This window comes from Rutilus rutilus, assembly GCF_951802725.1.
Source record: "Rutilus rutilus genome assembly, chromosome: 1".
Classification (NCBI taxonomy): domain Eukaryota; kingdom Metazoa; phylum Chordata; class Actinopteri; order Cypriniformes; family Leuciscidae; genus Rutilus; species Rutilus rutilus.
The window spans coordinates 72260342-72274966 of NC_140209.1; the positions used below are offsets into that span (position 1 = coordinate 72260342).

A 14625-nucleotide genomic window follows, 5' to 3' on the forward strand; every position below is an offset into this window, starting at 1 on the left:
GTTTCTATTTTTTTTCTGTATACTCACAATAAAAATAAAATGTTTTGCTTTTTGACAAATAAAGAAAAATTAACATGATGCGATTTCTGCCTTCTCTCTGTCAGTAAACTCCCATTTGAAACGCGTTCGAAAATGATCTATAACTCCGCGAAAATTCAGTCAAACAGGCAAACAGACCCACGGGCATAAAGCTTGAGATCGCATCTTTTAAATGAAGTAATTTATATAAAAAAAAAATATTCTCAGCTTCTGTAATCTGTACAAAAAGAGAGCGACTCCAGTCGAGCTCATTACGAGCCATTCAAAAGTAATTTGACCACTCCCCGGAGAGCGCGTGCTATTCAAATGCAAATTCTGAGAACCATTTCAGTCTGTGAAACGCCCCCACATCAGCTGTAAACAAAACGCTGCGAGTGAGGCATAATATAGCCTACCTTATGGAGAAAAGTTTCCTCAGAACAGTGCTGATATGAGGAGCAATATCTCCTGATATGAGGAGCAGATCCCGCTGAGGAGTGAGGTAGGCTGTTTTCTTTTCTCAAGTGTGGAATAACGTTATGGAATAACGTTAGTGTAGGCCTATGCAAACCGCAAAAAGATGAATCGCATTTCTATAATATGACTCGCCTTTCTGTGAAATGAATGAAGGTTACATATTTGTAAAGACTGTTTAGCCTAAATATGAATCGCGCGTCTGTGTGTGAAAGAATAAACTGCTTTGCTATAGCCTACTGAGATGAGTAAAAATCGACTGGAATATGTTGAAATAAAATGTATTTGTATAAGCAACGTATTAAACTGCAAATTAGCATTTATATGCCCTAATATTTCATAAAAACAACGTTACAGTCAGTCACTTGTTGACTAGATTTGGGTACAGTTTTTAGGCTACTGTAGAATATACTGCCACATCAAATAAGCTTTTGTTTAGCAATTTCTGCTCATATCTAACGTTATATATATTTATAACTATATATATATAACTATATATATTATATATATTATATATATATATTTGCTATATTCAAACTAATGAATACATATGATAAAATGTAGGCCTATAATCTTTTTTCTTTTTCTTTTTTACAAAGAAAGAGTACACTTGAAATATTGTTGAAATTGTAATTATTGTTGTAATTGTAACATTTTTAATAAAATAGCAAAACATATTTACAAGAGAGATGTAAGCGAAATCTTAAATGGTCAATATAAGTCTTCTTCTAAATACATCTTTTGTCCTTGCATTGTGGCTCAGTCAGTGTCACACCTGAATGAATTATGCAGAGTCATTATGCAGAGTGGGTGGGACATTGTAATCTAAGGTGTAAACTACTCCTCCCCCTCGCATATTGGCTTTCCAAGCAAAACCTGTTTTACACCATTTAAATCAATGTATTTTTTTTTTTTGTGAACGATAAAGCAAGACTATTTTCACATTATTTTGAAGCTAGAACTCAAAGGGACAACATCCATTAGTCAAAAGTCTTGTGGACACATATTTAATATGTGTTTTGTGGTCTTAATTCAGCAACTTTCATTTACATTTTTTCCAATAACCACGCATAAACATTATTCTCTTAAAAATACAAACATCTACATACACGTTGCTCGCATATTATGGTTGCCCTGTTTGTGCTATATAGAGTGAATTTACAACTTTGCCATTAACATGTTTATAAATAACTGAAAAAAGCACAAATGTCAGAGCATGTCAGAACATCTCAAGGGCCCCAAAAACACCTTGGTCCCCAGAGGGTTAACTAATAGCTGTGAGTGACGGTCCAAGAACTACTGCCCAGTCATTTGCAGCAAAAAACGTGGGACACTAAGTTTACTCAGGATTGTCTGGGAAGGTCAACTTCCCAACATATAAAAAAAAGGGGGTATATATATATATATATATATATACTTTTTAACCACAAATGCCCGTCTTGTACCATCTCTGAGATGTGCCATCACGTTGGAAAGGTCACACGTCACGTCATCAAAAAATGTGTTTGGGGTTTCATGACCCTTTAAAAATGAAATGAAATGAATGTGTAAACATGAATACATCAACAATTTCATCCTTTGTATTGTTACAGTGTTGGTAGTATATTTAAATGAACAATGTGTAGTCTTTCTCCATGTTACCTTTACCTTGATATCCCTGTTTATTTGTCAGCAAAAGTCTGCTGGATGAAGATGAACACGTTAGTTGATCATCATAGATCTGAGTCATTTTCTCTTTCTGTCTTCAGTCTGAGTGGATGCAGTATTACAGAGAAACAGAGTCTCATCCTGACTTCAGCTCTGAAATCAAACCCGTCACACCTGAGAGAGCTGGACCTGAGCGGGAATACACTAGGAGACTCAGGAGTGAAGCGCTTATGTGCCGTACTGAAGGATACACACTGTAAACTGGAGAGATTGAGGTCAGTCACATTCACATACAAGAATCAAAAGGCTTAAAATCACTTCAACAGTTTAAACTAAAACACTTTAACATTGTATTTGTGCAAACTTAGTATTTTGTGATCTGGTGAAATAAAGATGAAGATCTCTCTTCCTCTCTCTGTTTTATTTGCTTATGAAGATGATGTGACTTTACAGAATATAGAGTTTTCTTTTCTTCTGTCTTATTTTCTTCTCTCTCTCTGCTAATGTAGTTTAAGCTGCTGTGATATGACAGATGAAGGTTGTTCTGATGTGACTTCAGCTCTGAAATCAAACCCGTCACACCTGAGAGAGCTGAACCTGAGCGTGAATACACTAGGAGACTCTGGAGTGAAAAACCTCAGTGATCTACTGATGAACCCACAACTCAAGCTGGAGAAACTACAGTTAGTATCATTATACTGTACAGCAATTACAGTGTGACTGAAGTTTATTTATTTGAAGACAGCAGGGCTTATGTTTCATTGTTTATAGCAGTGCACTTTCTGTTTTTTTTTTAAACTAAAACACTTTATACTCAATATCTCACAGTGAGTCTGAGTTCACATTATATTTGTGTAAAATTCTTCACATTCATGATTTGTTTGTAAGATAATCTCTCTTCCTCTGTTTGTGTCTTTCTAGTCTACGGGCCTGTGGCATTACAGATGTTTCTTCTCTAACTCAGTCTTTGACTAACTCAAAAGCACTGCAGTTTCTAAAAGAGCTTGATCTGAGTCTCAATAATATAGGAGACTCACAGCAGCGACTCAGAGACGAGCTACGAGACTCAAACTGTGTCCTGAGGTGAGGAAACATCACTGAGATATTAAAGAGATCTTCATTTACCTCTGATATGTGAACAAACCTTTCAAACATTCGTGAAAGGAAATTATCATTAAGCTTTATTGCAACAAAGGGTTTGTGTGAGAACAAAATGTGAAGTTATTGAAATGTTTAACACAAAGGAGGAAAGAGAACAAAAGCTCACTGTCACAGCTTTATACAATGTCGTAGAAATTTTAAACTATATTAAACTAACCATGTTTCTAACATCTAACCTTATTTAACATCTAACATCTGAAACCTAGAGAACAAACGGCTTTAACTAAAGGTTTGTGTTTGAACTCAAAATAACATTTGTATTTGCTCCCTGTGGTTTATTCCATACGCTGTACACTCATTAGTTTCTCCTTTACAGAGACTCAATAGGAGTCGCACACACACACACACACACACACACACATGAACATGATTCATGCTTTACATCTATTATATTTAAAAACACAAATCTATCCAAGATCATGTATTGTCAGTAATTAATCTTATTACAGGAATTCAATTTAACTTAAAAAATATAATAATTTGCACTTTGTTCCACTGAACTCTGATTGTTTTCTCTTCTGATCCACTTTACAGAGTAGATGAAGGTCGATCACCAAACATCCCTGATAAAGGTCGATCACCAAACATCCCTGATAAAGGTCGATCTCCAAACTCTGCTGGATGTGTTATATCGTAGTGTGAAATGATCCTGAGAGGAGCAGAAACCATCAGGTGATCCACAGAAGAGTCTCACTACTGTCTATGAGGAGAAATACATGTGTAAATGTGTTTCATAAAGGTGGAAGAGACTCAGACTTCACAATTAAATAAAGCAGCGTATGTGTTAGCATGCGTTTTAGAAACGTGATATTGAATGATCAATGTTGGTTTAGTATGTCAATGTCAATGTCAATGTCACATTTATTTATATAGCACATTTCCAAGGCCAAGGGCCTACCAAAGTACTTCACAGTAAAATACACAAAAATATTAGTCACACACTGATACATAAAAAACAATGAAATAACAAAATACTAAGAATAAAGGTACACATATAATACAACATTCATCAAGGCGGCTCCCCTGTGCCAAAAGCTACTTCAAACAAATGAGTCTTCAGCAATGATTTAAAAGTGGACAGGCTACTAGCAGTCCGCACAGCTACAGGCAGTGAGTTCCAGAGAGTGGGAGCTGCCACTGAGAAGGCTCGATCACCACTGGATCTCAGTCTAAATCTAGGAACCTCCAGGACCATCAGACTGGCTGAACGGAGGTCTCTGGAAGGCCTATGCAACCTGACAAGGTCTGTAAGGTACTCTGGGGCTAGCCCATTAATACATTTAAAAACAAATAAAATAACCTTAAAATCAATCCGATACTTTACTGGAAGCCAGTGAAGCGATGAGAGCACTGGAGTAATGTGCTCCCGCTTCTTCCTGCCACTTAAAAGGCGAGCTGCTGCATTCTGTACAAGCTGCAGACGATAGAGCTCAGACTTCCCAATGCCTGTATACAAGGAGTTACAGTAATCCAGGCGAGAGGTAATAAAAACATGAATAACTTTTTCTAGGTCAGCCTGTCTCAGATACGGTTTGACTTTAGCTATCAGTCTAAGCTGAAAAAAGCTTGCCTTAACCACAGCACTAACCTGCTTATCCAGTTTAAAAGCACTGTCGACAATCACTCCAAGATTCCTGGCATGGGATCTTAAGTGAGGTGCTAGTTGGCCAAGGGAGCTGGTAAGAACCTGAACCAACTCTGGACGACCAAACAAGACAACCTCCGTTTAATTCTCATTAAGTTTTAAAAAGTTTTGGTCCATCCATGTCTTAATATCGCTCATGCAGTTTATCACAGCCTGCAAAGATTCTTTAGCTGGAACCTTTAGCGGTAGATACACCTGCACATCATCAGCGAAGCAGTGGAAGGAGATGCCATGCTTCCTGAAAATGAATCCCAAAGGTAGCATATACAGGGTGAACAGGAGTGGACCCAGAACCGACCCCTGCGGTACCCCACAGGTCAGAGGGGCCACTGAGGAGGAAAACTGTCCCATTTGTACAGAAATTGATCTGTCTGTTAAATACGACTCAAACCACTGTAGGACAGTGCCTTTTAAGCCAACACAGTGCTCTAAGCGCCACAGAAGAATTTTATGATCAACTGTGTCGAAGGCTGCAGTCAAATCAAGCAGAATTAGAATGGCACAGTTGCCAGTATCAAGGTGTAAGAACAGATCATTAAAAACTTTTAAAAGAGCAGTCTCCGTGCTGTGACGAGACCTAAAACCAGACTGAAACTGTTCATAAACATCAGCTGTTTTTAAAAATTCTTGGACCTGAATTAACACAGCTCTTTCTAAAACCTTTGAAATAAAAGGGAGCTTAGAAATAGGTCTAAAATTAGACAAAACCAGAGGGTCTAAGTTCTTCTTCTTCAGAAGAGGCTGAACTATGGCATGTTTAAAGGAGGATGGAACGCAGCCAGAACTTAGACACAAATTAATAAATTTCAAAATAAAAGAATCCACCGAACAGAAGACCTCCTTAAACAGACATGATGGAATACTATCAGTTTGACAGTTAGCAGGGCGTAAATGTGCAACTATCTCATTCAGTTCAGAGAGAGAGACCGGTTCAAAACTGTCAAAGACAGCTGTGCTTGCTAAAGGAGCTGAGGGGACCTGAGCAGACCGAGAGAGTGGGATTCTAATAGCAGAAATCTTGTCTGTAAAAAACTGCAGAAAAGCCTCACACAAGCTAGAAGAAGGCTCCATACAGACAACATCACCAGAGTTCACTAGTGAATCAAATACATTAAAAAGGACCTGAGGCTTATGAGCATTTTTTGACACAAGTGAGGAGAAATATTCAGTTTTTGCAGTTTTTACAGCCTGCTGATAATTAATAAGACTGTCCTGAAGGAGTTCCCTAGAAATTTGAAGATTGTCCTTTTTCCATTTTCTCTCCGCCTGTCTACATGTGCGCCTAAGTGTACGAGTGGACTCATTCAGCCAGGGCTCCTTCTGTGGCTTTATGCGCTTTAAAGTCATGGGTGCAATCGAATCTAAAATCTTAGTACAGAGAGAATCAAACATTGCTATGCATTCATCCACACTGCGGTCATTAAGATCATCCAGAGAGTATAAAAAAGAGTCTTTAAAAATATCACAAAACAACTGTGGAGTTCCAGAATTAAAAACACGAAGACGGCGCAGAGGAGCTGCGCTTAGAGAGGGAGCAGGCACAGAGATGGAGAATAGAACAGGTAAATGGTCAGATAGAAGTGTGTGGCCGATCTCAGTTATCTGTATGTCCAGCCCATATGACAGCACAAGATCCAAAATATGACCCTTTTCATGCGTGGGCTCCCGAACAGACTGCATAAGGTTAAAAGAGTCAATTACATTCATAAAGTCTTTGACCAGAGGTCTGTTCTCACAACACACATGTATATTAAAATCGCCAACAATCAAAAAGTGGTCATATTTAAGAGTGACACCGAGACAGAGTATGTATAATATGTATAATAATTATTTATAATAATTAATATAATAATTCATTTTTATAAATATCTATTTAGTTTTGTGTGAAATCCAAGTAGTGGAATTGGGAATATATTGTTGATTCTGATTTGTATATTTCATTGATATTTTATGTGAAGTTGTACATGTCTTATATAAAAAAATTAAATCTATTTTTAAAATCTAAATCTAAAATCTATCTATCTTTTGTAAAATCTATGTTTTGGAATACATGTGTGACTCTGATCTGTTATATATATATGTGTGTGTGTGTGTGTGTGTGTGTGTATATAAATATATAAATATATATATATATATATATATATATTTATTTTTTTATATATATATTGTTTTATATTATGTTGTGTTGTGTATTTTTTTGGTGAGATATGTCCTCTATATTTATCAAACAATTTCTTCTCTCTTGTGACTATTCTACATTACGTAATCAGGTGATTGTCACATGACTAACTAATTGTTGTTTAATGACTGTGAGTGTGTGTTTGCTACACCCTGGCTGTGTTAGAAACCGCATATTCACTAAGTAGGTCCTTAAATTCAATAAGTACTTGCTTAACAAACGCTAAAAGAGTAGGTACTATATAGCCTGATCACGCTAAGTATGAATGCGAGCCGTACATCATCCGCCATGTTGACGTTATCATGTGACCTACAACGTTATCACAAGCGCAACAACTTAAAAGATATGATGGACAGCTTTAATTTATCTATCTGTAAATACCCATACACAAAAGAAATATATTGAAATATATTTTTAAGTGTCAAAAATATATGTGGCATATATTCCAAATACATTGAAATATATTTGCATTGTTGTTCACTTATATTTATCATTTTGAAATATATTCTGAAATATAACAAAAATATATGATGTTAAGTGTGAAATATATTTACATTTATAACATGTAATGTAAAATATATGACAAAATATATGGTCATAAAATGTTTAGCTTGCTAAAGAAGGGTCGAAAATGTATTTTGATCATAGTAATTCCTCTACCTTTTCCCCTATACACAACAGTAGGCTACCATATTTCACTACTGTATTATGACATACAGCTATAATAAATACTGTACTTACATTTAAATGACTGCAATGTAAAATGACAGATAGTTGCTTTCCTAGGACTATTAGGCCATATTAGGTGGCACGTTCCTAACACTAAGTGCAATTATTAGATTTATTGTTGTTTTATTGACATCTTTCCTGAAGTCATTTAAATATTGAAAATATGCACAATATTTTTGATGCAAGTATAACAGTGACACTCCAACAGTGAAGTTGGAAGGGATTATCTGGAGTGAATCAACCCATAGCCCGGTTGTTTGATGTTGCAGGGTGCTGTAGGGAGGTATGAGAACAACAGAATTTGGTACAACATGGGCCTAATAGTGAAATAACAGCCAACTCTAACTCATGAGGGCAAGGAAGATTTGTTTTAGTTTTGTTCTTCTATTCCCCCATTAGTTAGCATTAGCTAGCAGTTTGCAAATTCGGTTTACATGCACCAAATTCTCTCTTTCCTAAACCTGCCCGGACAACAGGGCTACGAGTTGATTCAGTCCAGACAATCCCTTTAAGGACAGCCTAATTTCTAACTCACCTCTTGGCCACATGCTGCCTGCTCAATGTCCTGCATTCTGCCCTCATCCTGTTGTGTGCCTGCTGCCTGCTCAGCGTCCTGTACACACTCATCTTCCTGCCGTCTCCTTTCTGCCTGCCGAATGTCCTGCACACTGTCGTCCGCCTGTTGCCTGCTGAATGTTCTGTATACTGTTGTCCTGCACACTGTCGTCCGCCTGTTGCCTGCTGAATGTTCTGTATACTGTTGTCCTGCCGTCTCCCTGCCGAATGTCCTGCACACTGTCGTCCGCCTGTTGCCTGCTGAATGTTCTGTATACTGTTGTCCTGCCGTCTCCCTGCCGAATGTCCTGCACACTGTCGTCCTCCTGTTGCCTGCTGAATGTTCTGCACACTGTCGTCCGCCTGTTGCCTGCTGAATGTTCTGTATACTGTTGTCCTGCCGTCTCCCTGCCGAATGTCCTGCACACTGTCGTCCGCCTGTTGCCTGCTGAATGTTCTGTATACTGTTGTCCTGCCGTCTCCCTGCCGAATGTCCTGCACACTATCGTCCTCCTGCCGCCCTCCTGCTGCCTGCTGAATGTCTTGTGCAATGTCGTCCTCCAGCCATCTATCAACTGCCTGCTGTATGTCCTGCACTCTGCCCTCATCCTGTCGTCTCCCTGCGGCCTGCTCACGGCTTTCATCCTGTGCCTCTCCTGTCTGCTGGGCACCCCTTTCCTTAACACGTATTCAGTGTATAAAACCTAACCACACCTACACTTTTAATGTAATTGTTTGTAGATCTTAGTGCTAATATTTCCTGCTTACTCTTTTAGCACCAAAAAAGTGCCTGATGTCTGTGTGCCCTTTCCTTTTCCTCATAGTGGCCTCATATCATTCTTGCGTAGAAACGGGCGTATATGTTGGCGTAAGATTATGCTTACACTCTTCTCACCGCCTGATTTATGAAGCTGTGCGTACCTTTGAAATCCAGGTGTACACAATACCTGCCCTTGATAAATGCCGCGGCTGAAAACGAGCGTCATTAGAATAACACGCCCCTATATATTCAAGTCTCTGCTTCCCCCACGCCCTCATTTTACGCCATGGACACACGGAAGACGGCAAAGAAGAGAAACTTCTTTGAGAAAGAGAAAGCGAAACCAGGGAAGTGGAAAGAAACAAAATTGATTTCTAGATTTTTATTATTAATGACGCATATTGTTATTTAGAAGAAGAATGTCGTTATTATTATTATTTGTATTATTATTATTTAAAAGAAGAAGAATGTCATTTTTATTATTTTGTCAGTCTGAATAATTTTTTTGGTCATTGAAAGCCTTTCATTACTAAACCCAGTCCGTGCACACCTGCCGGGCCTAACCCTGGCCTAACCATCGTTTCAAAGAATAGTACAACGGTGAGCGCGTCGAGTATAAACGCCTCGTCCGTTTGGGGAGGTGCGCGCGCAGTCTGCGGAGACTCGCGCTGCGGAGCCAGGCGAAAGTATAAACCAGGCTTGAAACGTCAGGTAAAGCGCACAGGCTCGCAACTTAAGGAATACATGCCTACAATTCAAATGCTTTGGTAAAGTCACACAAATTAAACATTGAAGTCCATGTTGCACAAAAATAAACACTGAAGTTTATAATTACTATGTTGTTGTTTTTTTACAGTGGGTAATAATATATCATATCTTTTATTTTGTCAGTGCGTTTTGTGGTGTTAGGAATTGTTTTTCTGCGCATTCCCGCACTCAAAACATGCGTACACCACCTCCTGAGCTGGCGTAGGATTTGAGCGTGCCGTACGCCAACGTCCATATTGATAAATCTCAAAGTCACCGTGGTTTTGGGAGTACACCAGGTGTACGCTGGAAATTTGGTGTACGCACTTTTGATAAATGAGGGCCAGTGTCTCTGTGAATAAAATCAAATCCTAGTTTCATTAAGATAGTATTAGGGTTCTCAGATGAAACTACATTTATCGAACAAAAAATATGAAATAATAGAATGTAAAAACAATACTAACCAATTAAAAACAAATTCAAATACTAGCATGTACTATTTAGCCTAGGCTACTTGGCTCTTTTTATGTTTCCACAGGTTTCACTGCAGTTATGTAGGCTTAGCTACATCAGACCCTCTTGTGCATAATACAAAAACAACACGGATCTGTGCCAAACTAATTTCAAAAGGGCACAATCATTTATTCAAGATAAAATGAGAATGGACACCTAGGCTATGGAGTTCATCTCCTTGGAAATGACAACCGATTTTACCTCACCACAATGTAAAGCTTGATTTAAATAGAGAATTATCTTGCTACAGGGATGCAAACACATGTATGGTCAAAAAAGAGAGAGGTTATCGAATCCCTCGCCCCGCGGCAAATATCCAGATACTTACATAATTGTGATGAATTTAATCCTTTGTAAGTTATCATTTTGCAGTGTAAGATTACAGTTAACACCTTTAAACATTACATAAATGTATTATGTATTTTTATTAAACTTAGTGAGTGTGTAAAACAGCAGCAAAAACGTAATTCTTGAAAAAATCTGCATAGTGATTTTATAAAATCTAAATGTTAATAGAAATTACTATTAGTACTCTTATAAAATTCAATCAGGCAATCATAAATTTCACAATTTTATATTTATACGTGAATGTCAAGAATTCAGAAGTGTTTATTTATAAAGCATACACTACACTACACAGAAATAATATACAATTAAATTATGCTTATTTTAAATGTATTGTGCAGGCTAGGTATAAAAAAATATAGGCTTTTAATAATATTTCAGTGCGCAAAACCATGATAATACGAAACGCTTCAAAACAGAGCGCACAAAGCGCGTATGCGCATCGCGGGTGCAGAATGATGTGCTCAAAGCAACATGGAGTCTCAGTGTGCAGCCAGGTGGGCAGCGTTTCATATTATGTTGAAGCTTCCCTGGGCGCCGCCATTGGCTATCAGACCATCACCTGCTGTTAGCATCCCATTGACTCCCATTCATTTTGGCGTCACTTTGACAGCGAATAACTTTACATCTGAGGCGTTTAAAGATTCCATTTGTCCATTATTTACTTCTAAAGAAACACGAAAACTCTCTGTCGCACAGTAGAGAAATTACCGTATGGACAGGAGGAGAAGCTCGCGCGCAATCGGGGGGACGTGGAGGCAAAATGGCAAAGTAATTAATCAGAATACTTAGCAAAAGTTTCTCCTGCTCCAGTTCATGGACACCTCCTACTCACACTCTCCGTCTCTGCAAGTTTCGGAAGGGAATGATTCAGATTTCGCTTGGCACAGCTACTAGAAGACAGACGGGTTGCTCACGTCACATCTACGTCGTCAAGCTCAGTGTGAGTCTGCGCAGTATGCTCGACCATCAGGAAGTTAGTGCTTCTAATTGACTTCACTTGCCTCCGTTGAATCCAATGGGGTCGCTGTGTCCAGTTTATATACTGTCTATGTGTGCAGCGCTGCGCATTTAAAAGTTCACGCCACGGCACAAAGCGAAGAAACGTCGAGCGCACAAATCCTAGTGTATATCTGTCCAACAGTTTATTGATCATTTGTTTCTTCACAGTTTTAAATTACAGTTTTTGTGCGTTTGATGCCGATTCATAGTCCTTGTGATGTGCGTGATCTAACAGGCACACGGTAGCGAGTCGTTTAAAAACAGCAACAAATATAAAATACAAATAAACAAAATAAAGTCATTTTATGCAAATCCACAGCCTTTTATCTACAGATCAAGCATTATAATGTGAATATATCAAATAAAGATTACCCCAGAAAGAATTACATTGCTAGCCCACCCCAACACTCACACACAATTATAATGATAAATGCTGACCAATACTTAATTATATTACTTTTTTAACTGAAAATTATATATTTCAGTAAAAGAAACAAAATGTCATTTGTTTTGTCATGTGACATAGATATGCATAAATACACACTAAATAAATGCAGTGAACACATCTCAATTTTCAGTCTAGCAATGAATTAATGCATGTATTAATGATATAATTATATTTTATTTACTGACAATAAGAAACATGAATAAATGAGTAAAAGTGACAATCACAATAAACAAAGCTTTATTCAAACTTATTGTTCTAGCAATCACATATTTCCAGGCGGTGAACCCTACATCTCACTGCCATCTCAACACAGCGGTTCTCATTCTGTGTGTTTATTCTGATGAATCAGCTGACCACCGTTCCCACCTTCACCTGTCTCTGCCGTCCATCATGTCCCTCATCACTGCAGTCAGACTCAACAACACACACTCCTGTGAGAGAAGCATAGTAGAGAGAGTCTTTAACACGCTGAACACACACTGATGCTTTATAGAGTCTGAACTGAACCTGTGAGACTCAACAACACACACTCCTGTGAGAGAAGCATAGCAGAGTGAGTCTTTAACATGAACACACACTGATGCTTTATAGAGTCTGTACTGAACCTGTGAGACTCAACAACACACACTCCTGTGGGACTCAACAACACACACTCCTGTGAGAGAAGCATAGTAGAGCGAGTCTTTAACACGCTGAACACACACTGATGCTTTATAGAGTCTGAACTGAACCTGTGAGACTCAACAACACACACTCCTGTGAGAGAAGCATAGCAGAGTGAGTCTTTAACATGAACACACACTGATGCTTTATAGAGTCTGTACTGAACCTGTGAGACTCAACAACACACACTCCTGTGGGACTCAACAACACACACTCCTGTGAGAGAAGCATAGTAGAGCGAGTCTTTAACACGCTGAACACACACTGATGCTTTATAGAGTCTGTACTGAACCTGTGAGACTCAACAACACACACTCCTGTGAGAGAAGCATAGTAGAGCGAGTCTTTAACATGAACACACACTGATGCTTTATAGAGTCTGAACTGAACCTGTGAGAGTCAACAACACACACTCCTGTGAGAGAAGCATAGTAGAGCGAGTCTTTAACACGCTGAACACACTGATGCTTTATAGAGTCTGAACTGAACCTGTGGGACTCAACAACACACACTCCTGTGAGAGAAGCATAGTAGAGCGAGTCTTTAACATGCTGAACACACACTGATGCTTTATAGAGTCTGTACTGAACCTGTGAGACTCAACAACACACACTCCTGTGAGACTCAACAACACACACTCCTGTGAGAGAAGCGTAGTAGAGCGAGTCTTTAACATGCTGAACACACACTGATGCTTTATAGAGTCTGTACTGAACCTGTGAGACTCAACAACACACACTCCTGTGAGACTCAACAACACACACTCCTGTGAGAGAAGCATAGTAGAGCGAGTCTTTAACATGAACACACACTGATGCTTTATAGAGTCTGAACTGAACCTGTGAGACTCAACAACACACACTCCTGTGAGACTCAACAACACACACTCCTGTGAGAGAAGCATAGTAGAGCGAGTCTTTAACACACTGAACACACACTGATGCTTTATAGAGTCTGAACTGAACCTGTGAGACCCAACAACACACACTTCTGTGAGAGAAGCATAGTAGAGCGAGTCTTTAACACGCTGAACACACACTGATGCTTTATAGAGTCTGAACTGAACCTGTGAGACTCAACAACACACACTCCTGTGAGACTCAACAACACACACTCCTGTGAGACTCAACAACACACACTCCTGTGAGAGAAGCATAGTAGAGCGAGTCTTTAACACGCTGAACACACACTGATGCTTTATAGAGTCTGAACTGAACCTGTGAGACTCAACATCACACACTCCTGTGAGACTCAACAACACACACTCCTGTGAGACTCAACAACACACACTCCTGTGAGAGAAGCATAGTAGAGCGAGTCTTTAACACGCTGAACACACACTGATGCTTTATAGAGTCTGAACTGAACCTGTGAGACCCAACAACACACACTTCTGTGAGAGAAGCATAGTAGAGCGAGTCTTTAACACGCTGAACACACACTGATGCTTTATAGTCTGAACTGAACCTGTGAGACCCAACAACACACACTCCTGTGAGACTCAACAACACACACTCCTGTGAGAGAAGCATAGTAGAGCGAGTCTTTAACACGCTGAACACACACTGATGCTTTATAGAGTCTGAACTGAACCTGTGAGACTCAACAACACACACTCCTGTGAGACTCAACAACACACACTCCTGTGAGACTCAACAACACACACTCCTGTGAGAGAAGCATAGTAGAGCGAGTCTTTAACACGCTGAACACACACTGATGCTTTATAGAGTCTGTAC

At 38.9% G+C, this 14625-nt stretch overlaps 1 protein-coding gene across 1 annotated transcript in view; it reads left to right on the plus strand.

Annotated features, from left to right (window-relative positions):
* Positions 1-14625, plus strand: part of LOC311305794 (uncharacterized protein) — a 1216100-nt gene that overhangs the window by 269276 nt on the left and 932199 nt on the right. Inside the window, exon 24 of the mRNA XM_084433664.1 lies at positions 2649-2822. Coding sequence (XP_084289790.1) covers positions 2649-2822 — 174 coding nt within the window. The remainder of the gene's footprint in view (positions 1-2648; positions 2823-14625) is intronic.